General features: G+C 39.0%; 1 protein-coding gene across 1 annotated transcript in view; it reads right to left on the bottom strand.

Moving 5' to 3' along the window:
* The window catches only part of unc5ca (unc-5 netrin receptor Ca), a 198434-nt gene that overhangs the window by 98213 nt on the left and 73791 nt on the right, over positions 1-26430 (bottom strand). Inside the window, exon 2 of the mRNA XM_085368343.1 lies at positions 8622-8858. Coding sequence (XP_085224469.1) covers positions 8622-8858 — 237 coding nt within the window. The remainder of the gene's footprint in view (positions 1-8621; positions 8859-26430) is intronic.

Here is a 26430-nt window from a genome sequence, read left to right as displayed (position 1 = left end):
GTTTACATAGTACAACGGAAACATAAAACTGGCTGATTTTACTGTTATTTGAAAAATGTATAATCACAACACCCACACTTGTTTTTAAAGTTTGGCCAGGGGAATGTTTGCCATGTCATCTCGCAATATGTTTTGCTTGCCCTTGCAGTAGGATTTAGATGATTTCAGATCCATAGGAACACATTGTGCTCTGTTCTTTTTCCAGCTAGTCAGCCCAATATTAAAGTCTGCAGTATTCCTATGATAAATGTACTACCAGCATACAAAGGTCAGCTTCATAAGCACTACTGCACACATGTGCACGCACGCACGCATGCACGCATGCACGCACGCACGCACACACACACACACACACACACACACACACACACACTTGATGGCTGCATGTGGTCACTGTTACACCCAATAAAATATACCACAGCCCTAATCATAATAAAATAACAGCAATGGCTAAAACCACAATAAGTAAAAGGGCTGATGAACCACCTCCTCTGGCTTCTTTTACTAAATTTAAGACGAGGGTAAACTCACTTTTACTGCACTCATGGCCAGCAGTGGTCCAATATAATACATGAGTATTATAATTCAGCTCCCTTCAAACCTTTCTCCATGTGTAAGATGAAATGCAAACAATATATGGAGGTAATGTAAAATGTTGACGTAGTCCTCAAAAATATTATTGCTGTGCTCTTGGCATTATGGCAATTAATTTCACTTAAAGTTTTTAGAAATTGTGTTTTTAAAATTGTAAAAATACCCATACAATCAAACAAATGGTTAATTTTAAAACCTGTTTTTGATATTGCGTTGGAAATAAACTGCCTCACTTGTCTTTTATGTGCCAAAAATGTATATACCTGTTAAACACATTTCTTTCTATATCCTATATCCAGTTTCACTTTGTTCCATTAACCTGTGTCTCTCGGTGTCCCGCTGTGTTTCAACAGGAAGCTAAAGCGAATGCAGAAGAAAACTGTACCAATTAGGATTAAATGAACAAAAGCTCAAAAAAGTCTAGATGGATATAAAAATCTGGAATAAAGATGGCAAACATAAAACAAAGACGGGGTATTTTGAGGTCAAAAGGTATACAACATGAAAGAGATGGTGGAAAAAGGGGCAAAGCACTCAAATTGTTTATGGTGTGATCAGTGACAGGTCAACCAGATGGTTCTTTAGGGATAGCGGGGGGGGGGGGAAGCTGCAGAAAAAGTCAACACTCACTATTATTATTTCATCAGTTCCACATAGAGAGACATCTGAAGAAGTCAGACAGAGTCCCTGATTTTGCAAATATTTGCCCCGTTTTGTGAGAGCAGCTCACTGAGTGGTGCGCATAGATCAAGGTGAGTTGTCAGGAAAGTGACCCAACACTCTGATCGACACTGTGCAGCCGCGGCAAGTGAAACAAAAGTTCCCCAAAGGGACTGAGATATTGCAGCTTCAACAAAAACACTTTATGTTTGCTGCTGCCTAACCATAGTCTGTACTTTCAAAACCTGCTGTTTGACCAATGTTGGAAAGAAGAATATTTGATGCTAAAGCTAATTATGGTTAAAAGTCTATTTTATCTACAGATGATTAAGGAACATGGAATAATTTATCATATTATAGCATACAAATAGAACCTAGGTAGAACAAACATTGCATGATTGAGTCTAAATCTTTAGTGTCATCTCACAGTTGGGGTTACTCAAACCTGATTTAGACATCTGTGGTAAATCTTTGCAGCACCTAGGATGAAACTCAATGGGTATACCAACATCATACCTTGTCGTCACATACTGGCGGTTTTTTTTGTGGTGACAGATGGCAGAAATAAATAAAGCGCTAGGACTTTTTTTACCTTGCCGTTTCCACTTCTTTGTACATTTCCTCAGCTCTATTCCAATAGTTTCAGCAATGTCCCTCCTTATATTGATGTTATGATTATTATCCCTAATATGGAGATGGTGATTGTTATTCTCTGACAAATCAAAATCTGTAGCAAAAGAGTAGCCAAGAAACGCACAGGAAGTTGTCCCAACGACAATGCTGAAATACCAGTTTTATGATTGATGTCTCCGACATTAGTTCAACTTTCATTTCGAATTACAATAACTTCTAACCAGAACTAGATATCATCATAAAAAATAAAAAAAAACTGAGCAGATATAAATGTTTGTGTGGCCAGCATTTGTCGCAAATTAGCTCTTTTCAAGAAGGTTGTTCTACATAAGACATTATGCAAAATAGATTATGCCTTATGTAGAACACATATTATATATTATGCTAATAATTTAATGTATTAGATCATTATTATTTATGCATTAAAAACCAAAATTGCACAGTTTAAATGCTGAGGGCTAGGTTAAATGTTACGTTTTTAAATAAGCATTACGATGAAGGGGGGGTTTAAAAGATGAAGACGGAAGAGCCAAAGGGGGTATTTAAAGTGAGATCACAACAGGCTGTGAAGCATGGTGAGAAAGGAAGAGAACAAGGCCTGACAGAGTTCTTTGGAGGGAAAAATCATGGAGGACACTGACAGAACAGAATCAGCGGTCTGTAACCAACTGAACACTCAAAATGTGTAGACCGCGTGCATGTACGCATACATGCAAGTGCATGGGTATACTCGCTCAAAGGTTTCCACTGTGATAGTGACTGATTACAATGTATGTGTCTGTGCATGCTTGTCTGCATGTAAATGTTGCTGAGTGTGCACATTTGAGTCCTTTAGCAGTTCCAGAGTTCCACAGAGGCAATGAACCAAAAGAAAACCTAAAGGGAACTATACCAAAAACACTCAGATAAGCATTATCAATCACACATTTTCTCTCTCTTGTGACAGACAGACAGACGCACAGATAGACACAGGTATGTACCTTTTCTGTATTCAAGAAGGAGAGATATTGTACATTTGCAGACATTGTAGCAACATTTAAAAAAAGAACTAAACAAATGGCCACAGAGAAAAATGAGAGTGAAGCCAGAAAGAGGGCAAAAAAGACAGAGGAAAGGAGAAACATTAGGAGAAACAGAAAGAGGGAGAGACAAAGACGAGAAAAAAATCAATACAAGTGAGATGGCAGCAATGGAGGGAAAGAGGTCACAAATCACCAGAGCCAATACTTTGTGTGCCAATAATGTATGTGTGCGTGTTTGTGCATGTGTAGATGTGGAGTCACGGGTCATTGCTACCAGACTAATAACCACTCACACTTTGGCTAATGGAGACAAAGTAAGTAACCTGGTACACGACATGTCATTAGCACACTTCAAGGCTAATGGAGATATACTGTGGTTGTACGCATATGGCTTAAGCAAACACTGGAGAAATGCCCTTCGCAATAACGGGTAACTTTTTGTTTCTTTTATGTGCGGCTTTGACTGAAAGCCCAACAGTATCAAGTTAGCTAGCTTTATATATATATAAATAAATAATTTTCTGCATAATTGCAACTTATCCAGAAAGTAAAGTTTACAACACCTTCTAAGGACTTTTTATTGAAATTTAAAAAATATACAGATTTCACCTTGGGAAATGTATGCAAGCCCATGCAACAGACAGCGTCTCTATAGGACACACAAATCCCTTTGGGGTTGCATCAGGAAGGGCATCTAGCATCAAAACTCTGCCAAGTCAAACACGTGAAGCTACCCACTGTGGCAACCCCTGGTGAATAAGGGAGCTGGCGACAGTAGCTTCTGCACTGACAGAAGACACTGTGGAAGCAGGCAGTCCATTGTAAAATCAGTGCATCACTAAGCATGCATTCATATTTTACTTATCTTTTTAAACTTTGTTATATAAAAAAAAGCTTGATTTCTATTACTGAGCTTTATGTAATCACAAAAATTGCAATAAACATACTTTTTTTAAAAATTCAACATTGCTCCATTATTCAGTCCTCAATATTTAATCTTTCAAGACAGTAAATCATCACTGATTACCCTTTTGTTTTGTTTTTTCTCTGATTTTCCACACTTAATGTCTGCATTTCTGTTACTCTACTTATACGAGCAGTAAAATGAAACAGGGCACACAGAGCTTTTTAACACAACTTTTGGTTGTTTTACATTTGCTGTGTTTGTTTATCTATTTCATTCTATCCCCAGAATCAAATTTCTCTGTGTTTCAACACTTAATCTGACTTTACATTTTCTGCTAAAATATGAGAAGACAGGCAGAGAGAGGTGGACAGGAGGCACAACAGGATCCATATCGTCTTTCTCCTCAGTGTGACTCCCTGATAGCTGTTGGCCTTTTCAGTCCTCTTAAAGATACCCTCCATCAACATCTCTCCTTCAACCCCTACTTCTCTCCCCTGTTTCCTCAAGCTCAGGTTTTTATCTGACTTTGCTCACTCCAGTTTCAGGCAGTGGAAATTAGAGTAGAGCACAAAACAGCATGAGGCAGAGAGAAAGGAAAAGAAAAGAAAGGAGAACGGCAAGTAAGGAGATGGGACAGTGGGGAAGAGAGGGAGAAAGAAAACAGATAATAAAAGCAGTATGGGGGTCAAAGCTTCTAGCTGTGCTGCTGAAACAGCAGGAAACAAAGAGAAGTAAACAGCTTACAGAGTATAGGTTTTACCAAAGACAAACAGATAAACAGTGCACACACAGTAAATTCAAAGACCCTACAATAGATTTCTAAGCGATTAACTAAAACTGTGTACTATAATACTGTATCTATCTATACAGATATATACATATATCTAGCATTTGTAATTAGTTTTCTAATTTCATTGCCTATATTTTCAAAGTGAACTAAAAGCTTTGTCTGACACCAAAAAAGGCGTTCTCTCATCATTTCGACTGTGTTGTTTGCACTTTTCATCTGTTTATTTAGAGCAGAGAAATTATTGCCCATTATTGTAATCAAATTGCTGTTATCAAACAACAACAACAACAATGACTTAACGCAATCTTCGATATCACCAGCTCTATTTAATTATTCAGTTGCCATATTTTGTATGTGTATACTGATTATTGTGTGCTTGAGATGAAATTTCCTAGAGCAGCAAATTATGCAAACTAAAACACATCTTGAGCAGTTCCAAAATCCAAAACTTCCAAAACTTAATCCATGTTTGACCAAGACCCGAGGATTACTCTTTTCTATTTATATAACACCAAATCATAATAACAGATTCCTCGAAGCACTTGATATTGTAAGGTAAAGGCCCTACAATAATACAAAGAAAACCCCAACAACCACATGAACACCTATGAGCAAGCACTTTGGTGACAGTGGGAAGGAAAAACTCGCTTTTAACAGAAAGAAACCTCTGACAGAGACAGCCTGAGGGAGGGGCGGCCATCTGGTCGACAGGTTGGATGTGAGGGGAGGAAGAGAGGACAATTTCAACAGACAGGACAGACAGTAGAACTCGGAAATATGATATTTGATATTAATATATAAAATGAGCTTTATACACAATTACAAATCTACTGTAGAAACATAATAAAAAGAACTTGATGTATGTGGGGGGGTTATCTTAGACTGGGTGATCGAAATTATGTTAATAACTAAGTGTCAATTACTAGACAAGAGGACAGTTTAAAGCCATGGTTCATTAATTAAACAGAAAAATCCTCTCAGTAACATATAACTCAAAACACAGCAGCTAGCAAACAGCTGATGGAAGACTAATAAATGACTAGCAGCTGCACATGAAGTCAGTACTGAGCACTGAGAGACAGAGGAGGAAAGAAAGAGGGAAGATCTGAGGGCAAGACTGTGAGCATAAACTCATGAATAAACAAAACTGATGACAGCACGCCAACTTACCATCTTATTAACAGTTTTGTTTTGTGTTTGTGCTCTCAGCAAAAAAGTTAGTACTCAAATATTAGAAAGCAGTAAGACAGATGAAAAGGGAAAACATTTTTTTAAAGTATGTTTAAGAAATCAAATACAAGCAACACAATGGGGATATGATGCTATAGTTGAAGAGAAATTACTACTATTTTAATTTACCTTCTATGAAAATAGTATTTAACACTATATGCATACGAACCTTTGTTTCTGTGTCTGATTTGGTTAAGAACTGAAGCAGACACCAACTAGAACATCAAAGAAAGAACGTATACATACAGCACAATTTCTGCTTCCGGGATGTTCTTTGCAACAAAATATATTTATTTATTAGGGGTGCAACAATACTCGTATCGATATTGAACCGTTCGATACAGTGCTTTCGGTTCGGTACGCATATGTATCGAACAATACAAAATTTTTAATTTATTTTATCAACTTTCCTTCTGACGATGCTGTCTGTGTGGAGCGCTCAGTGGATCTGCGCTCGACAGTGCAGCTTAGGCGGAGTAGTCGAACGCAGATCCACTGAGCGCAGGGCAAGCTAGCGAGACAGAAGTTAAGCTCTCGTTGCAACATGGCAAATTGAACCTCCCCCACCCTCATTCAGATCTGGCGTTTGGAATTATTTTGGTTTTCATGTGACGTATGACCCTGAAGGTAAGCACGTCATGGACAAAAGTAAAACAGTGTGTCGGATGTGCCACGCAATGCTCAGTTACATTGGTGGGAACTAGTGTGTTAGCGCAGTTAGCTCGTTAACGTGTTGGCTGTCTAGCCCCATGCACGGGGCGATCCGCGGTAGCTCGTTAACGGAGATTTGCCGTGTTGTGGCGTTAACGTCATTTCAGATTAACGCTGACAGCACTAGTGGGAACACAACGAATATGACTGCACATTTATGCCGACATCATCCTAGTGCAAAGACAAGTGGAAGCAGACAAAAGCAACAAGCATGCATGCTACAAACTTTACCCGAGTCATTTAGACAGCCGTTAGCACATTGTTCGCCTTATGGGGACCTGATATGTTTAATATGCTGCTGAGAATATAGCCCAGAAGAAGGGTATAGTATAGCTTTTATTTTGGAAAGAGACATTTCTCTGTAATAAACTCTCTTTTCCAAAGATGAGTGATTTCTTGATCAGATAGATTTATTTTTTTATTACTTTGTTGTTTCAGCGACATTAAATTTAAAAACTGTACTTTTTAGTTAAAATATATATTTATAATTTTAATAAATGACAAATTAAAAAAACATGAACATTTGTTTGTATCGAAAAAATATCGAACCGTGACACCAAAGTATCAAACCGAACCGTGAATTTTGTGTATTGTTGCACCCCTAATATATATATATATATATATATATATATATATATGGGGAGAGAGAGAGAGAGAGAGATATGCATAAGCCAAAATAACAGTTCTGATTTATGCTGCTGTTTGTTGACCCAATTGTTTTTTCCAGCCAAGCATGTGTTTCAGTTTTGCTTGCTCTGGGGACCGAAGCTTATTATCAAGCAGGTGGAAACCCATAAGCTGAGCTCACGTCAACCTTAAGTCTAAGAAACCAGGTTGTGTATATCTTTGTATTCCTGCCAAAGCAACAGCATGATTCATCATTACCTAGCCTGCAGAGTAATACCATGTGCTGTCAAGCGACAAGTGTGGAACTTTGGCTGCGATCCAGTACATCGTTGTGGATCCCATTAAACTGTCCTCTGAACATCGCAGTACAGCACTGGCAGTGGGACAGCTGTGTACACACATCTGACATGTGACCTACCTTTCTGGACAAATAAAACATCTGAATAATGGATTTAACCTGTGAGCTTCCAGTGTACCAGTGAGACAAAAAATTTGGACACATCACAAAGAGCAAAATATCAACAGGGCCAGACACTGACAAATGCCCAGATAAATCAAAAGGGAAAGGGGGACTTAATTGACTATGCAGTGTAGGCATGTTAAAAGCCCATTTTAATGGTCTGATTTTAAATAACATGTAATACAAACAACCTCTGTATGATGTATGGCAAGTAACATCTGTGTCAAATATATGTGTAAATGATAAATACACCTCTTGTTCAAAGCTGCATGCTTACAGCTCATTTTCTGTTTTCACAGTGTTTAAAAATTATTATTATTTTGTTTTGGTATCAGTAAATGAATTAATTTAAATACATTACATTTTTGTCACCTGTCATTATAAGGATAGTCATGACCCCCAAAACTGAATCACTGAATCAAAAGACATGTCATTTGCCCCATATTTTGAAGGATACTGTTTATAACTATAATCATGAACTACACTTTCACACACTTACAATTAAATAAAAAAACAAAAAACAAAACAAAACATAGAGATCACAATTAATTGAAGATGAGTTTTTCTATGAATAGAGTGGCAGAAAAATTTTAACTATGTATTCTATGAAGTCTATGTTGTGGTTACAGGACTAAGATGGACAGATTCTACACTTATAATGCCTTGCCTACCTTAGTCACTACAAGCCAGTTAGAAACAGATTTTGCAAAATCGTACACATACACCAGAAAGCTCCTCCACCAATACATAATTCTTAGATTTTAATGAGTTAAGTCTAAATATGTTGAGCATTTTTGCTATTTTCTAGTTTGTTTGTTTTTTAAAAAGCAATTTATTTTCCAGCTGTTTCGACGTAAAAGTACAGTTGGGTTTTGTTTTTTCATCCAAAAAAATCTCTCTCAAAAAGTTTGACAGTTGCCTTACAGCCACTTTCTGCTAAAGTCCAAGTAAATCTCTATTTAGATGTGTGTGCTAGCTTTTGCTTACCTGAGTTTTCGTCAACCCTTTCCTCCACAGTGTGGTCTTTCTGATGGACCCACTCGCTGTTGCACTTGAAGTAAATCTGTGTGGCAGGCGTTGCTTTGCAGTAGAGATTGACGGGCTTATTCTTGACAATGTAGCCTTCCTCAGGTTCAAACAGGAAGTGAGGTAAGGGTTCCGGTGGGTCAGAAGGGAAGGTTTCTGGGAGCTCACTCAGACTCAGGAAATCTTCGTCATCTCTCACTGCAAAGAGAAGGAAAATTTAAGTGTTCAAATGTTTTTCCCCTGTTCATTAGTCTGTTTTAAGAGAGAAGCCGGAACTGTGAATCTTGTATTCATTCAATTGCTTTGATTTCATCAGTAATATCTGTTTTATCCAAACTACTATGCTTTCCCCCCCTCATCATTATACAGTACACCTGCTTATGGAGTCCAGTTATAGCACTCTGTTAGCCATTAGAGCCATAAGAAAAAGACGTTCTTGGCTTTGTATGTGTCTTAACTTTATAAGTTAATAAAATTAAGACTGTACAATGAAGGAAAACTGATTGAAAGAGGGCAAAAAGAGTAAAGCTCCTGAACAAGCATACAACAAAAACTTGGGAGCTAGTCACTGGAGCTATCCTTTATGAGATTACTCACAGCAGTAAGCCAAGCAGACAAAGTACACTGATTTAGCCTGAATTTAGCAACAAATTGGTTGCCAGTTGACAAGACTAATCAGGGGCTTTTGTTCATTTTCAGTGGGAGCACATACAAGTTCTGGATTTGGAGAAATACCCATGAAGATTTGCAGTGTGAGTTGCTGTCAGAAAAAAAACCCTGCAGTATTTGTCCATCTTAAATCACAAACTAATCAAATATACATTTACATGCCTGTAACTTACAGCACTACCTCTCTCATGCAGAGTCAAAGCTGTACAGGTAGGGTCAACACCAGGGTTTAAAATGCATGGAATAATCTGGAGCAGCATACTGGCATCTCCAATTTACAGAAACCAAATCATATTCAGGTGAAGATTTTATAATATAAAGTCAGTTTATATTTTTTTGTGCGGAAGTCTGGTATTGTTACCAGTTAATGCCATGGAGTTGCTCACTTAAAGCAGATGGTCACACTTATGCCTCCTTTTTTCCCTTCTCATTGCTATAATGTGTTCATGTTATAGATATCAATAAAGTTGTGATCATGGCACAGCATCTGGCCAGTTGTACACAACAGAAGTGAGCAATCAAAAACTTTTTTTTAAAGTGGCATTTAATTTCAGATGTACAAAAGAGGTTGTGTGCCTGATTCTGTATGTCAGTCAAAGACACAGAGGCTTTATCGCCCAGAAATTAACAAAATGGTAATATGTTATGAATTTAAAAAGGGGAATGTATTACCACGCTAGACAGTGTGGTAAGGTTTAAGGTAATGGACCTTATTGGACTGGTGTAGCCTTTAGTGTCACCATTACATTGGGTCAGTCATAAGTTTAAATTTAAACTAATAATGCTCTTTAGTTTGACTTGCCATATCCCACCTTCAGCAGCCATATTTACCCCTGATTGAGAGTAAATGTAAACAAAATATGAATCAATGTACACAACAGTGAGCCAAAACCATAAATTTTCTAAACAAACAAACAAAAAACTAATTATCAATAACATAATTATAACCTCCATCCATTTTATTCAGATTTTAAATCTACAACTTTTCCTTTATATGTTTTTGGAAAACATGAAGAAGAGCAAATAAAGAAATGGGCAGGGAAAATATATACACACAGGCAGGAAATGACTGAATAAACTGAATGGCTGACCCCGAGGCCATCAGGAACTTTATCCTCCTCTCAGTCCATCCTGCTCCCTTACCTCCAACATCTTTTCACTTCTCGCCCACCCATGACCTCAATCAAAGCGACACCTGGAATGTTTTGTCACCAGGTTGCCAAGGTCGCCAAAACACAGAGGATTACAAGAGCCGGTGGGAGGGAGAAGAGCTAGGGTCTCATTCTCTCTCTCTCTCACAGACACATACACACACAGAGGCAGACACAATACACTTATTTTCCGAAAGTTCATACAAACACACACTTGCTCTCGCACACAAACAAATGTTTTTAACGTATAAGTTTCCTCCACTCCATCACCTTCCAGTTTCATTTGGACCTTGTGGACTGTCTAGACCTCTGTATGTATGTGTGCGCCTCTGTGTGTGACTGCCTCACCTGGAGATCTGTGACTCATCGGAAAATTTAAATACAGAACGCTACTGACACAACGTCATGGTTTTTCAGGCCAAATTTTTCAATTCTCCAATTGCACATAAACTGTGCTGTGAATACACACAAAAGCAGCATCCAAAAAAACGACACATAAATGTGTTTATGTGCTTATGCACATGCATACACAATCTTCCATTCCTCAACCATATCCATTTGTGCGCATGTGTAATTGTGGCCCTTATCTTGGAGAATAGAAATGTGCTGTGGGGCTAGAAGCTAAAAGCAGCTTAGGTAAAACATCAAGACACAAATAGGGGGAAAATGAGTAGGCAGCGTCCCCACTTTGATGTCACGAAGCTGACATTTTCTCTCTTAGTTCTGTAATTAGTTCTCTGAGAGTATGGAAATTGGTAGACATTTTCACTGTATAATTTCATTATCTGTGGGAAATTTTCTCCAACACTTGGTTATTTATCCAGTGTCATATTCAGCCATTTCTCTGTTAGTTTCTCACTTGCTGCACCGCCTTCTCTGTATAGCTATTTTTTGCTCCTTTTTTCCCCTTCATGAACCTGCTTTTGCTTTTACGCCCCTACTGCTTTTCACTTCGCCCCAATAATCATTCTCACCCTCATCTGTCATTCAGAGAGCTGAAGGGGTTCATGGCTCTGGAGCGACAGCTATAAATTATTGATTGGCACAAGAAACATGATAGCTAGAAAAGAGTGTTGGTGGAATGAGAAAATGGGAAGGATGGAGGGGGAAAAATCTCTATGAATAAAAGCTTTGTTTCCCAAATGCTTACTGTTTCCTTCCACTTCTGCATCTTCCCTGTGCCTTCGTCTCCTCTCACAGCGCATCACTTTTGCCTTTTCCATCTGTTTTCCTCTTCTAAACCTTATCCCTCTTTCTTGTTTCACCACCTCCTTACACACCCACCTACCCCTCTCCCCCCGATCTCCTGACAGGGTGACTTAAAGATCCTAACAGCCCAGCTCATAAACGTCTTGCCTGAATGCTGTCACCACTAATGGATGGCTGTAGCAGAACAATGTCCAGGTGCGATTTACAGTATGTTGTAAATATGTGCCACTGGCTAAAACCCCATTTATTCCCTCCTTGAAGTCAGTAGGGAAGCCCACCTTAGAATACCTACAAACCAAACCAATAAATATCTGTAAATCTGCTAAAAACATATATCATCAGAGGCAACTAATCATCTCTGAACGTCAGACAATATTATGACCACTGGAATCAGTATAGAAGTCAATAGGTTACTGACAGATTGAGCAAAAAAAAAGCAAACAATGCTGAAATAATTTAACATGGTATGCAGCAACCCCCTGTTGACAAGACAAATACTACAATATTTGTACAGTAAAAACAACAGGCTACTCACAGACTTTGCATGACTTAATGGTTTGCATCAGTAATACATTTTTGGGTTTGAATGGTTTCCATAAAACAAGGTTAATTTTACATGAAAAAGTGCAATATGAGCAGTATTTGATACTTTTTAAATCTTCCTGTTAGTTACAGGAGTAACAAACAAATATGTAAACAATTTGAAAAGCTGATGCTGGAGAGTGCAAAAAAAATGCATTCATTCCTCCAACCTAATGCCAAACAAAGCCAAACTTAGTGCCATATAAGGTCAAAATGCCTCTTGAGTAGGAGCATGTATGTGTGCCTGGGTCTTGTTTTGTTGGCGCTGCAAGTAGCATGCGATGCCTATCAGTGCAGTAGCCGTGGAAATCATGAAATCATACTTCTTAATGTCTTATCGGTTAGTTTCAATCTGTAGCAGCTGCAAAAACATTCACTTTCTGAGAAACGGCTATGCTCTAACTCTCTCACACACACACACACACACACACACACACACACACACACACACACACACACCGTAAATAGACATAAAATGGTAGCCACCCACCCCCACCCCTTTACCCCTAATCCAACCACTACTGACAGCATACACACAACCACAGACAACCAAACAAACCTAAACAATCCATATCTTTACAGCCAAATTACACAACTCACACATACAAAAACAAAGGAAAATGCACACACTTGCACAAACGTAAAGGTGCAAAAGTGTTTTTATGCACCAAAGGATTCCCATATTTCTCTGTTCTCTAGCTCTCGCTCTTCCTCTCTGGTTGTGTCTCTCACAAACACACATTGTTTTATGAACACAACAAATACAATTTTCCCATTACTTACACTCGTTTTTTCCTGCACACACATATGGACAAAAACACATCCTTTACACTTTAACAGATTCAACTTAAAATGACCTATTTGAATCTTGAAAGGTTTAGGGAGGTGATTCAGGGAGTATAGGGAGGTGAAGAGAAAGATGAAAACTGAGAAGACTGAGAGATGATGGCCCAGCAGAGGGCTAATGTATCATTGCCGTGGAATTGGATATATGATGTCAACCATTCTCTCTCTTGCTCGCTCTCTCTCTCTCTCACACACACACACACACACACACACACACGCAAAACAAAAAGACAAGCAGCAGGTCCACAAACATGCAACCACACCCGCCCAAAGCATCTGTTCATGCAAGCTCGTGCGCACACACACACGCACAGATAGACAGTACTCTAAAGCAGCGGTCCCAACCCCCGGGCCTCGGACCGGTACCGGTCCGTGAGTCGTTTGATACCGGGCTGCAAGAGTTGAGGCTCAGGTGTGAAATGTATGGTTTTCAGGGTTTTTATCAGTTTTCAGGGTTATTTTGTTATCGTTTTTATCGTTAACTTGGTTTTCCTGGGTCTTTTCACGTGTGTTATGAATAAATCTTTTTTCGGTACCGGTACTAGTTTTATTTTGTTGTATTTATCCGAGACACCTTAAAAGCCGTAAAGGTCGGGCATAAACCGGTCCGTGGCGCAAAAAAGGTTGGGGACCTCTGCTCTAAAGAACATAATAATATCAGCCATGTCTATAGAGCAGCAGTTGAGCATTTCTGATTTCCTGTTGTCTTCCTTCTCTTTCTCTCGTTCAGCTGCTTTCAGGATTTGCTGTCATAGCAGACAGATTTTAATATTCTCTTTTGAATTTTTTTTTCTTTTCAATCTCCCACTGCGTATTCAGTACTCAAATTTCTTAAGTGTTTACCCATCTCCTGTTAAATTATTCATCCTTTGAAATAGCTATATGTGTGGGTAAGGATCCATTTACCCACTTTTGCCTGAAGGTATACCTGTAAGCCAGGACAACTGAGCAGAATAACAGAGCAATTTCATTATTAATAAAACCATTATTAAAGATTTATATACTGTATATTGTTATTATAGTAGGGTATGTTTCTCCAACTAATTTCATCTTTTGTTAAAAAGTGTCATTAAGACAGATTTTCATTCTAGCTTCCTTTAAAAAAACAAAACAAACAAAAAGCTTGGTGGTCAAAACCTGTTTTTACTCACAAACCGAAGCACTCCTTACACAGTCTGATGGGTAAAGGCTATTCACGATGCCTTTACTAGTGGACACAACATTGAAAAAGTAGTCATGGTATTCTAGGAATCACACAGTTAAAATCTTGACATATTATCTTTTGAATGTCAAGTATTTTAGATTTTTTTAATCACATTTGTGAGAGTTATTTTCAGGTTGTAAGTGGTTCTCGTGAGAGGCAGAATGACCAAATACCAGAAAAGCTATGGTGGTTCACAAATGTCATGATAAAACAACACTATCTGTGTGCAAGTGTAACAGTGTGAGCTGTTCTTACAGAAAAATCTGTTATAAAAAGGGGATCAAGTGACTAAGTTTGTTGAACTACTTGACATGAATGTCCCATTGCTTTGTAAACAACGCAGTAAGTGATCTCACATTTTTTTCTGCATCTGTTTGAAACTTAATTTTATCCTCAGTCTGAACTCTCCAAGCAGAAAGATTATGTAAATTATGGGTAGACACATCAGCATTCTACTAACTTTGTTCAATTAAACATAACTATATTTTAATTATAAACTTTAGGAGAAGTATATACCAGTGTAAATCCGTGAAAACACACAGGATTATATCATTATCAGTATGAGGACTCTTGATTGCTGGTTGCAGTTTTACATGGAATCTCAAACAAGAAAAAAAAACCTACTGTGTTATTTTGTGTGGCAAAAAGTGCTGCGAGACTGGTTGATGAATCATGTCTACCTGATGGATATAATATACACAAGACACTTTTTGTTATAGCCAAGAGCCATGCCAGGTGATGCATAAAGGCAGGGGATAGGTGAATGTTAGACTGTTTAGGAATGGAGCAGACAGTGACAGCTGGCTGGCGTCCTCCAGCTTTTAGTGTATGACATGTAAGGCCCCAGCTAAGCCTGGAATTAGATTTACAGTTCTGCCTGAAGAGGGCTGACTCAAGTCAGGCTACAACTTGCCTCATTTGAGAGACCCAAAAAGAGAGCCCCTGTCTGAAGGATTAAAAAAAAGTATAAATCTAACGTATCCTGCAGCCTTTTTGTTGAAACCTATAGCATATACTGTAATAGAGCCTACGCGGTCTGAAGAATTCATTCAAGTTAGCAATGGAAAACAAAAAAAATGTAAAAACATGAAGGAGCTAAATGCTTTTTGTCAATAACTTATGCAATATGCTTTTTTAACTTTCTGATGTTTTCCTTTGTTAGAAGTGTCACTCTGTGTTAAAAGCACATGCACACCTTCACATAGTCTACAAAATTCACAGCTTAAATATCTATTTTACAGCTCCAGATACAAACTCACATACTTGACTCCAAATCTCCACAAACAGATCATGTTCATTTTATTTAGTTCCATATTATTAGTAATCAGTTCGGAGAATAGTAAGCACATATTGCAGCATGTGCATTTTAAAAATCAATGCACATGCTGCAATATGTGCTAATATTATGCAGTCATACATGTGCATGCATTTGTGTTTGCATCTGTATTTATGTGGATGATGTGTGTTGAGATGAATGTTATTATACTGTGCTTGCACATTTAAAGAAGTATGAATAAAAGCAGATACTAAATGCTCTAAATTGTTCAGTTAGCATTTATTTAATACAGTTTATTTCAGTCATCTGCGGCACTAGTACAATAACTATAGAGTTGGTTAGCTATCATTTGACTTACATATGCCAACAACCACTGAAGGAATTTGACCATGAAAGTCACATTCACACAGGGTATGCCTGCCAACTTTTCAGACCTGACTTTTTTACCAGTTTTTAGAACAAATTCCAATTTAGCATACAAATTACTTGCCAGGATACTTCGCCAAATATTTTTAAAAAATTCAATAAGATCAGTTTCTTCAACAATTTAATAAAATGAAAAGTCAACAGAAGCTTTCATCCCAAAGCAAATTTAAACTGCAAAGATCGCTGATACCACTGCTATATTGAGGTCAAAAAAATTAAGATAAAAGCAAAGTGATTAATACAAGAAGGGAGGTAATGAAAGGGAAAATAACAGAGATATAGAAATCCCTTCAGGTGTCGCCTGAGTCATGTTTGGTAAAAAGTCACATTGAGAAAATGACTCGCACAGTCACAGTTGGACATACATCACACATATATAAAATTGGGCACAGGCGCATTTTAAACAGGGACACATGCCGCACAGGAGCAGCTGATGCGTGGGTGTTTGCAGGTAGGCAGTGTGAAAAAATTCTGCATCCATTTTTTTTTTTTTTTTATATATAGCTGTCTTTGCCAAGCATTACATGTACATGAGACACACACAGAAAGATACTTCACAGGACTTGGGTGTTACTTTTCTTATCATGGTGCATCTTTTGTTCTCACATTATTGCCTTTCCTTTACTTTGTGGCTGTCATTCCATTTCTCTACTGATCACGTCTTCAGCTATTTCCTGTAAAGTAATCTGGCTCAGCCATGGAGGGGCAAAAAGAAAAAAAAAGGGGGAAAGTATAGAGTATTCTGCCACATATGAAGAACCTGAGATCAAGCACGCCTCATTTCTCTTTAAATGTCTCATAAGCCAGGGCTTATCTCCAGTTTCTGCAGTGCAAGTCAGCTTAGGTGTACCGATACACCTCAGTGGACAGCACAGGCTGGTCTGTAGAGGGTGCTTACATCCAATTCTCCTCTTTCTAGGTAGGTAACAAGCAATGAGGCTTTGGTTGTAGTTTTTTTGTGTACATCTTTGTGACTCCTGAAAGCACACTATCAGCTGACACGATCATGGTGAGGAGACCTGTTCGAGTCTTTGGCCATAATGTGAGTCTTCTTTCTGATCTAGGTCAGGTGTGAGAACCAGTAAGGACAGGCCATTTTCTGCAAGTCTCTCATCTCTCTACTCCTCCTCTCTAGCTATGGATGTCATGCAACCAACACATCATTTTCATTTATATTTTCTCACATATATCTGTTTTGCCCAGATTCACAATATGATGCAGTTTTCTGGCAAAGTGTAAAGAACTGGAGCTTACAAATCACCAAAAGAGTAATTTGCAAAACTGATTAATCACAGGGTCTCTCAGAAATTGAATAATGCAGTAATACTGTAGTAAGAAACCAAACGTTTAAGCAGAAAAAAACAGAGCAGTGCACAAGGAGAAACAGGGAAGCACATGGACAGTCAGAAGAAGAATAATTATAGTAATTTCACAATCATGGACAGTTATCAGCTCTGTAATGCACAACTTTAATTTGGCATTACGCACAGGCTCAACTGTACTCACATCACAGACAGCCACATGCAGACGGAATACCTCATTTATATGCATAGTCTTATGTAAGCTTGTGGGGGTACAAACTTGTGTGAGTTGCTGTGTAATGTTATCTTCCAGATGGATTCTGTCTCCCTTATCCCAGGCCTGAGGGAAAAGCGAGGCTTTGCTTTCATTCATGTTATACTATCACAGCTCAGTATCGCTATTAATACAAGCAGCCAGCACAGGGCAGTGCATTAGAATATCAAAACACTGGCTGGGGAAGGACTTCTATTTTCAGGGAGATAGGGTAATGTTTTTTCTGTGAGGCAGACAACTAATAGAATGGCCAACTGGTGGTGTGCATGTCTGGGCTGTATGATCAATATCTCATTCTCCAAATAGGTTTCACTCTGTTCATCATGTGCACTTGCATAATTTTCCACCTGTCAGAATCTTTCCGTGCAGGCTTATGTGTCTTTATGATTTTTTCCCCTCCTCCTATCTGTTTGAGTCTCTCTCTTCCTTTTCATCTCGGTTTGTGATGTCTTCCCTGGTTTCCTTAGACAACCTATGCATATTCACATATAATGCATACCTTACCCTTCTTTTCTTCTTATTGCTTGCAGCCTCGTTCTCCTTTTGCAGTGGAGTAATGACATAGATTTAGCCATCCGTCTTTCTTAGGTCAGTTCCCCAGAGGCACATTTCACACAGTACTCTACCCACCCAGCCACTTTGTGCAGGACCCGATCTCCTGTGCCTTGTGGCTTTTTCATACTCTTTTTTTCCCCCCACTCTTTTCTTTCTGTTCTTCAGATGCATTAGTGTTTCCGTGTCTTCCATCCTGTCTCCTTATCCAAATTGCTTCATACTGCTCTACTCATTTGCCTTAAAAAGGAATTAAAACTCAATGCTTTTCCCAGTTTTGAAGATTTATTGAGGACAAAGCAGCACAATATGTTCACACACACAAACATACACACACACACACGCAAACATACACACAGACACAAACACACAGGAATAATAAAATCAAATGATAAAAACAGCTTACAGGCTTATTTCATTTGAAGATTTCCCCATATTTTGGTGATCTTATTCAGAGCTGTAGATAAAATTGGATCCGACATTTCACTGCTCATGCCTTTCACCATCTGCAGGCTCACCACTTCTCTCTTCCCTTCTTATCCCTTTTCTCTCTCTCTGCCGCCCTCATCTCTCTCCCAACTTCAACACTTGGTCTCTCTCACGCCTAGCCACAATCGCTCGTCTCCCCCCCAACCCCCCACCCGCTGTGTCTCTCTCCTCCTTCTCAATCTTCCCTCCATCCTTTCCTTTTTCTTTCTGGCATATTTCCGCACTTCCTGCTCTCATCTTCAATCCCCATTTCACGCCTTTATCCATCTACACACACACTTCCCCAATGCTTCATCTCCTTGCTTTGCTCTCTGGCATCTTTCCACACACCACCTCCTTCCATCCTCCTTCGCTCATTCTTCTCTTTCTCCGTTACCACTTCATCTCAAACTCTCCACATTTTTCACAACCTCTCTTACTCTATATATCCTACCTACCCTCCCCCCGGTTTGGTCACTATAAATAGAGCCTCCAGGGGGTTTCATAATGGACTCCTGTATCTGACCCTATTACAGAGACATTACTGACCATACTTTTCGCTCTTGCTTTCTTTTGTCATGCACACACAGTAAACAACAGTTTCTCTCGTCTCTATTTTAGCTCAGTAATGCATACACCTTCTCTGACTTTTAAACTAGGTCACTGGCCTGACTAAAGATGGTAAAGCTATTTCTTCATCAACACTTTTTCCCTATTTATTATCCTTCTCATTAGTTTTTCCTCTCCTTTAGGTTTAATCTTTTTTTTTAATTATCTTTGATTTGTATTTTTTCTTTTTGTCTGGGATTGTTTACACTGTTTTAAAATGCATCAAATTAAGATTTCTTTGAAAGCAACATCTTTGGGTTAGAGCTCACACCTTATAGCTATAAAAATAAATGGCAGGATTACTAATGTGCCATAAAAAGCGCCAAGGAATTTTGTTCCATTATGGTGAGAGCAAGATGAGGAAGAAAAGATTAGGAAGTGTCCTAATTACCTTTTATTTCGTACAGCACTACTTTCTGGATCAAGGTTCACTTGAGCTTATTGGAAGTAAAGCAATGGTTACAGCACACAAGCACGGGCATCTAAACAGTAAGCCTCTGTGAGCGTGTTGTGTGAGCGAGATGGAGAAAACTGGAGGAGGAGCAGGAAAGAAACAGGCTTATTCTATTTTCAGCTCTATTTTGGTGAAATCCGAAGACTTTTAAAATTACACAATGGGTTTTTGAATGGGTTTCATCAGCCCCTGGGGCGAAGAACATTGCCAACCCATACAAGGCTGAATCGCAGATAAATTCAAGTGACCAGAAGGAAAAGAAAATTCATAGTGGGCCTGAATGAAACCTATAAAAAGACATATACTCTAGACATCTAGTTCTGAGCTGAGAGACCTGAAGTAATTGACATATTTGGGGCAAGGTCAGAGCTAGAACATACTGTAAATACTACCAAGATTTGTTGAATGTTACAATGAAATAAGCTATTAATAACCATTTCAGTGTAAATGAACACAATGGCTTCATTGTATTGGTAAAAGCATCGTGTTTCCTCTGCTGGATGCTTTCTTCCCACCATGCATCCTGGTGCAGGGGGTTTCAGAGGTAAGCTATCCGCATGATATAAACACAACTCTGAGGACCAAATGTTCACTTGCTTCCTAATATAGCCCACCCACTAATAGATGACATGATGATTATATCATGGATGGATGAATAAGATTTACTGTGTACCACACAACATACATGACTCAACAAAAGATCTCTGTGTTTACTAGTACTGTCATGGTCCTGGGTTGCTTGACCCAGCGTTTTGAGTTTATTATTATTATCATGATGATAATCTTGTGTACCAGTTTATTCTGATGTTGTGTTTATACTTTTTAGGGTTCCGTGCTCCCTCTTTTTAGTGTCCGCCCATGTGTTCCCTCTGTTCTCCGTCTGTACCGTGTCTCTGAATCCAGTCTGTGCATTTCCTGTTTTACTTTGAAGGTCTGTGTCTTATGTCAGTGTGTTCAGTTTTGTGCTCTCCCTGTCTCGTCAGTGTAATCAGTGTCAGCCGTGTCTCCCAGCTGTTTCCTCTCAGTCTTGTTCACCTCTTGTATTTAGTGTCTGCGTCTTCCCCCGCTCGTCGTTGTGTCGTCCCGCATTCTTCACTGTGTGTTCTGTTTGCCAACTTGCCTGCCTGTTAGTTTTGCTTTCCCAGTTTAGCTAGTTTTCGGTTCTGTCTGCAAACCCACAAGCCGTTTATTTCGAGTTAACTTTGCCTCCACGAGTCCAGCTCTTGGATCCACCATTCCTGCCTACCTTCACACAGCTATGACAAGTACTAAAAGTACTAAAAATTCATTTTTAACTAACTCCATCATGCCCTCTTTCTGTCATTGGTGTTAAAAATACTACTGGTGAGAATAAACATGGAGCATTTCACCCAACAGTGGCTTGGTGCTTAGATGGTGCTGGCTATAGGAATGCCAGAGTTGCTCTGTTGTGTCATCAGTTTGTTGAGAAGCACTTGATTGCTAACCATTCTGACATGTGGCCCAGATGTAACCCATGCTGGTGAGCACAGAAATAGTGAAGACCGAAGGCATGGGTATACAGTTCAAAGCTGTGAGAAACTTCACAAGCTCAAATGGCAGCAGGCAGTAAAAAGGGGCAAGTGGAATAAAAAGTACCTTCTGCCAGTAAAGTCTTCCTACCTTGAAAAGATGTCTTTACTTTATACTGAAATATTTCTTTTCTTCACCCTTTTCTAAGAGCTTAAGGCAGCAGAAGAGTGTCACGAGTCAGCACATCATCTTTAAGACGAAGAAAAGTTAAAGCTTCATGGCTCTGTGTATTTACTGTCTAAATTCTCAGAAAGATTGTGCATTCTAGCTCAAACACTACTCTTAAGCAGATTATCCTTTGTGATTTCCCGCTAGTATGGTGCAGATCAAAAGATAATATTAATCTGGAAAAAGGTTTATTTCACTTATTGCAGATAAACCAATTAAACGATTGTCAATCAAAATACTATTAAAGTAGGATTTTAAGGAAAGGGTTTTAATAGGGGACTGAACATTAGGAAAATGGCTGTGTGGAAACATGGGTAAAGGTTTGTGGGTTTTATGCCACAGGTGATTCAATTTTAACGTTCATTTCCATTTCAAAACATAATTTAATTCCATTAAACACAGAGTCACTCTGCGGTTAATTATGTATTCACAAATTTGCTGGTTAGAAAATGCATGACAGCGTTACACAGGAAAGTATAAGGTTCATATTCAGTTCATATGGAGAAGGAATTGCCTGTATGCATCATTAACTTTTACTTGACCACTTTCGGAACTTCCAGTCCAGTCATGGTGTTAAAGGATGCTCTGTAATTACAACACACGGCCGCATATAAGTAAGAAGATTAAGAGTTCAAATGTGGAAACAGTAGAATACATTTTATTAAGATATCACAGAGGCACAAGACAAGAGCAATGACATATTATTCTGGAACATTTTGTATTAGAGGATATGGTCTGTGCTGTTTTGATACTGCTTCTGCCAACTTCTGCATATGCTGATTTTATTATACATAACACATCTGCATGTAAACAGCAAGACCAAGGTCAAAATGGAAAAATGCTAAGTGCTCTGCTTGTTGCTTCAGCACCTTCTGTTTCTGCTTCACATTAGCATAAAAAGCAGTCGTACAAAGAGCACCTGAAATACTAGTTCCAAGACACTGGTCATGCCTAAGCAAGGCAAGGGTTAGAAGTTCAAATCTTCAATTGAACAAGTGACCGAGTCACTCTATTTATGTGAATCGATCTACTAGAAAGATAGATATGTTGATAGACTGAAAGCTGAAGTTGCCCGGGGGCTATGAGCACTGCATGAGTGGGCCTCTTAAACGAGGCCCCACACAAAGAGGTGAAATGAACAGGGGAAATAACAAGAGGTTAGTTAGTTAACTGGGGTCAAAAGGCCAAAGGGGATGAAGCTTTCAACTGTTGGTACATTTTTTGTGCTTGTGCGTGTATATGCGTGCGCCCACGCACACATGCAATGTGTGCATGGGAGAGAAAGCGGGCGAGTAAGTGAGTCATAAAGAAGATGTGTTGTATGATGAAAGAGCCTCTGTGCAGGTGGACGTTGAGGTCAGAAGTTGAAATGTTGTGCGGGGCTAACGGAGAGGATTCAATGCATGACTGAATCTGTTTGCAGCAGTTTGCCCTGTCAGAAAGCTGATGAATGGGTTTTAAGTGTTTCAGCCTTGTAAGCTCAAAGGTAATGAACTACAGCTGAGTGAGCCAATACTAATGTTTTCAGAGAGCTGGCAGGTGAAAACTATATTCTGCTATATGGTGTGCTGTCAAACAAATATTAATCCATCAAATGTGCAGAAATGCTTTGGACTTTTATTATTGCTGTTTTGACAGTGTGCATGTTCAAAGGTGTATATCATAATTAAGTTCCCCTAAAGCTTTGGAACAGTATTTTAGCCTAAAATGCTTTTCTGCGTTATCAGGACACAAATGCAGCAAAAGGTTTCTTGAAGGGTTTCTCCTTTAAGGCAAGATCAACCTCTCAGTTGAGCCATCTACTCTCTGCAGAAGCCTGGTCTCAGTGGATGAATGGCTGTCAAGAAGCCATTCTTGACAGGAAAGGAATCAACAAGAAGAGGCTGAGGTATGTAGTATAAATGACACAAGACCCGGACTGAAAATTAGTGACAGGTCGTCTTGTGGAGTGATGAATCCAAACGTAAATTTGTGGTTCAAATCACCGTCGGTATGTAGAGAAGGGATCAGGAGAGAAGCAGCAGTGTGTCTTCTGCTACCATCTCTAAAACACAGTGGAGGCCGTGTCATGGTTTAAGGCTGCATTTGATGGAAGTTGATGGAATTATGAATATAGAAATGCACAGGCAGATTTTGATCATCTGAAAAGCATCTGAATGGCATCTACTTCAGTTTCCAGCATGAAATACACTCTCAGTGCAGCTGTGGCAGCGTTGTGGTTTGTGGCTCAGTTGCAGGGGAGTGGTGGAGCAGTGGGCTCAGGGTGTGGTGTCAGGGGAGGCTGACTCACAACGCTGTTCTCCATCACCTGGTCATGCCTTCCTTATTTTAGTAGGATGCTGGGAGCTGACGGGAGACCTGTGTGGTGTGTAAATCTGAAGGAGGCAGCTGAATAGCTGTGCAAAGCAAAGGTGTTTGAACAATTGCCAGTAAGCATCATTTGGTCTTGCAACACCGTGTGCATCGTGTACTTTGTATGCTACAGTAGTAAAAGCATATATGGACAGAAAACACACACAATGGAACATTATTAGTCGTGGATTGGCCTCCCCAGAGCCCGGGCATCAACATTATTGAAGCAATGTAGGATTCTTAACAGAGACCATAACAAAAGGCAGCTAACATCCAAAGAAGAGCTTTGAATGTCATTCAAGAAGCCTAAAGACCTAGTCCTGAAGACAGCTTAAAGTAAAAAATGAAAAGAAAGCCTAAGAGTTCTGACTGTGGTGAAGAATAAACATGGTAATACCAAATATTGACCTTCATTACCTTACATTACAGCAAATTGCTACACTCAGTCTTAATTTGTTAGTTTGTATTTTCCTTTTGGGGGTAATTTTGTATCAGTTTAATTACTTTTAAAAGCAAAACCACAAAGATGCATTCTTGTTATAACAGGTGTCTCACAAGGCCACAGTGCATTGTGTAGAAAGCAGAGATATGGTGACATTTTATCAGCCACAGTCTGAAGTCAGTTTAACAAGAAGATATTTCATTTTATTCCTCCTTTACCTCTTCTCTCCTTCTCTTTCTTTCTCTCACACACACACACACACACACACACACACACACACACACACACACACACACACACACACACACACCAGGAATACACAGAGAATCAATGGTTTTTTTTTTATGTTTCCTTTGAAACACCAGGCATATTTCACAACATGCAACATCATGTCTACATGTCATCAGTTTGTATGCACTGTGCCTTTGTGATGTGTGGGGGTGCAAGCTAACAGAGCTAAAGAGCAAAGGAGGAAAGTTGGAGTAGGAGGATGAAAATAAGAAACGAAAGGTGGCAGAGCCATCCGATGTTAGAGAACCAAAAGAGAGAAAAAAGTGACCGGTTGTGATCTTGTGTCCTTGAAGATGCTCTTTTTGTTTTGTTTCCACTTTGGTTATTGATCTCTGTACACATACTTGCTGTATTCCTGCTTTACTCTCCCCATTCTTTATACAAATGAGTACACTAGAGACTAAACAAGAAATTAAAATAATGAGCACTGCTATTATGTTGTTTGTATGATGAACAATATCCTCAACACTATGTAATGAATGTGAAAAATGCTGAGATTTCAATAAATAGTAACAGTTAATCCAATACTTTTGTTCAACCTCTTGAAGTAAAGCTGAATGCATGCACTTCAGTTGTCTTGACTGTGTCATTGAAAAGACACAATAGACTACTGTAAAAAAATACTTACGGAGCTAAGTGCAGACAGATAAATATACATATCATTTTTAAATTTGGAAGTTTTATTGTGCGTCTCTGAGTCCTTGGGGCTTTAAAAGGTGTTTTATGTAACACTCTTCATCCTACATAAAAACTGTGTGTGTTTGTGTTATGCTTGAAAGGTTGCTCTGACTAACCAGTTACATGATGTGCTACTAAAACTAAGAAACTAAGAAAGTGTGAATAGATTTAATCAGTAACACTTTGTATTACTGTATTTGCATGTATGTGAGATTTGGGATTTAACTGGTTTATTCCATGATGATATCTGATTTTGGTCTTGGGTGATAATGAAGGGTTAGCCAGAGTTAGCACTGTGGTAAAAATTTCAAGAAATTTTACTTTGACACTTTGAGGGAAATCTCTATTTTCACATGCCTCTGTAGACAAGTCTGGGATGAGCCTTCCTAGAGTGACAGAGTTGGATTTTGGCTTTTGCTCAAGGACACATCAAGGATACTTGGGTTCGATGGGTTACGTCGTAGTTTTTCAGACGGGTCTTTTTGTTACAAAGTACCTATACCATAGATTTAACACAGAAGTATAAATCCTCTGTAAGGTACCAACAAAACAATGAGAGATCAATGGAAAGTTAAACAGGAGGAGAGCAGCAAGAGAAAAGAAAATCAGATTAAAGACGGAGCTGGGCGGAAGTCTGTCTGTTGCACATTATTAAAACGCCTTCATTACTTCTCAATTTTTCACCCCCCTTATACGTTTTTGGGCTCTTTCCCTGTCTCGTCATATATCACACCTCCGTCAGTATAGACACAGAAACACACACTATCAAATGAGGCATGCACAAACTCATATACACACTGGAAGTCTGCTCTGGATTCAGCATGTGATTTGGACTGGTGTGATTAATGGCATTCTGTGCACCAGTGAGGAGATGAACCAGAAAATAGTACAAACATTATCATAACCTGAAAGACCTAATTACCGCAGTGCACATCTGACAGACGTGTGCGTGCAGGCCGCTCTGTGTATGTGTGTGTTGGGAGAGGGGATGAGTGGTGGGGGGCAATAAGGACAGGAGATTTATGACCCTGCTATGGAATGTTGTTTTGTGTCCCTGACGTCCCTTTTGTGGTCTTTCACCATTTCGGTGGAAATTAGGAATATGATAATGACCATATTATATATGATAATTAGTGTGCAGAATGTGTGCACACATGGGTATCTGTATATGTGCTCTGTGTATCAGTCTTCTCTGACCAGCTGAGAACACAAGGTCTCTTGAAACATGGTTAGGAGAAGAACAATAAAATTCCACACATCATATCAT

Source organism: Diplotaxodon limnothrissa, linkage group LG12 (assembly GCF_057381915.1).
Source record: "Diplotaxodon limnothrissa isolate DT_005_m linkage group LG12, D_limnothrissa_male_GT1.1, whole genome shotgun sequence".
Classification (NCBI taxonomy): Eukaryota; Metazoa; Chordata; class Actinopteri; order Cichliformes; family Cichlidae; genus Diplotaxodon; species Diplotaxodon limnothrissa.
Note: the sequence above shows the minus strand (reverse complement) of the source record. Positions and strands in the feature narration are given on the sequence as shown.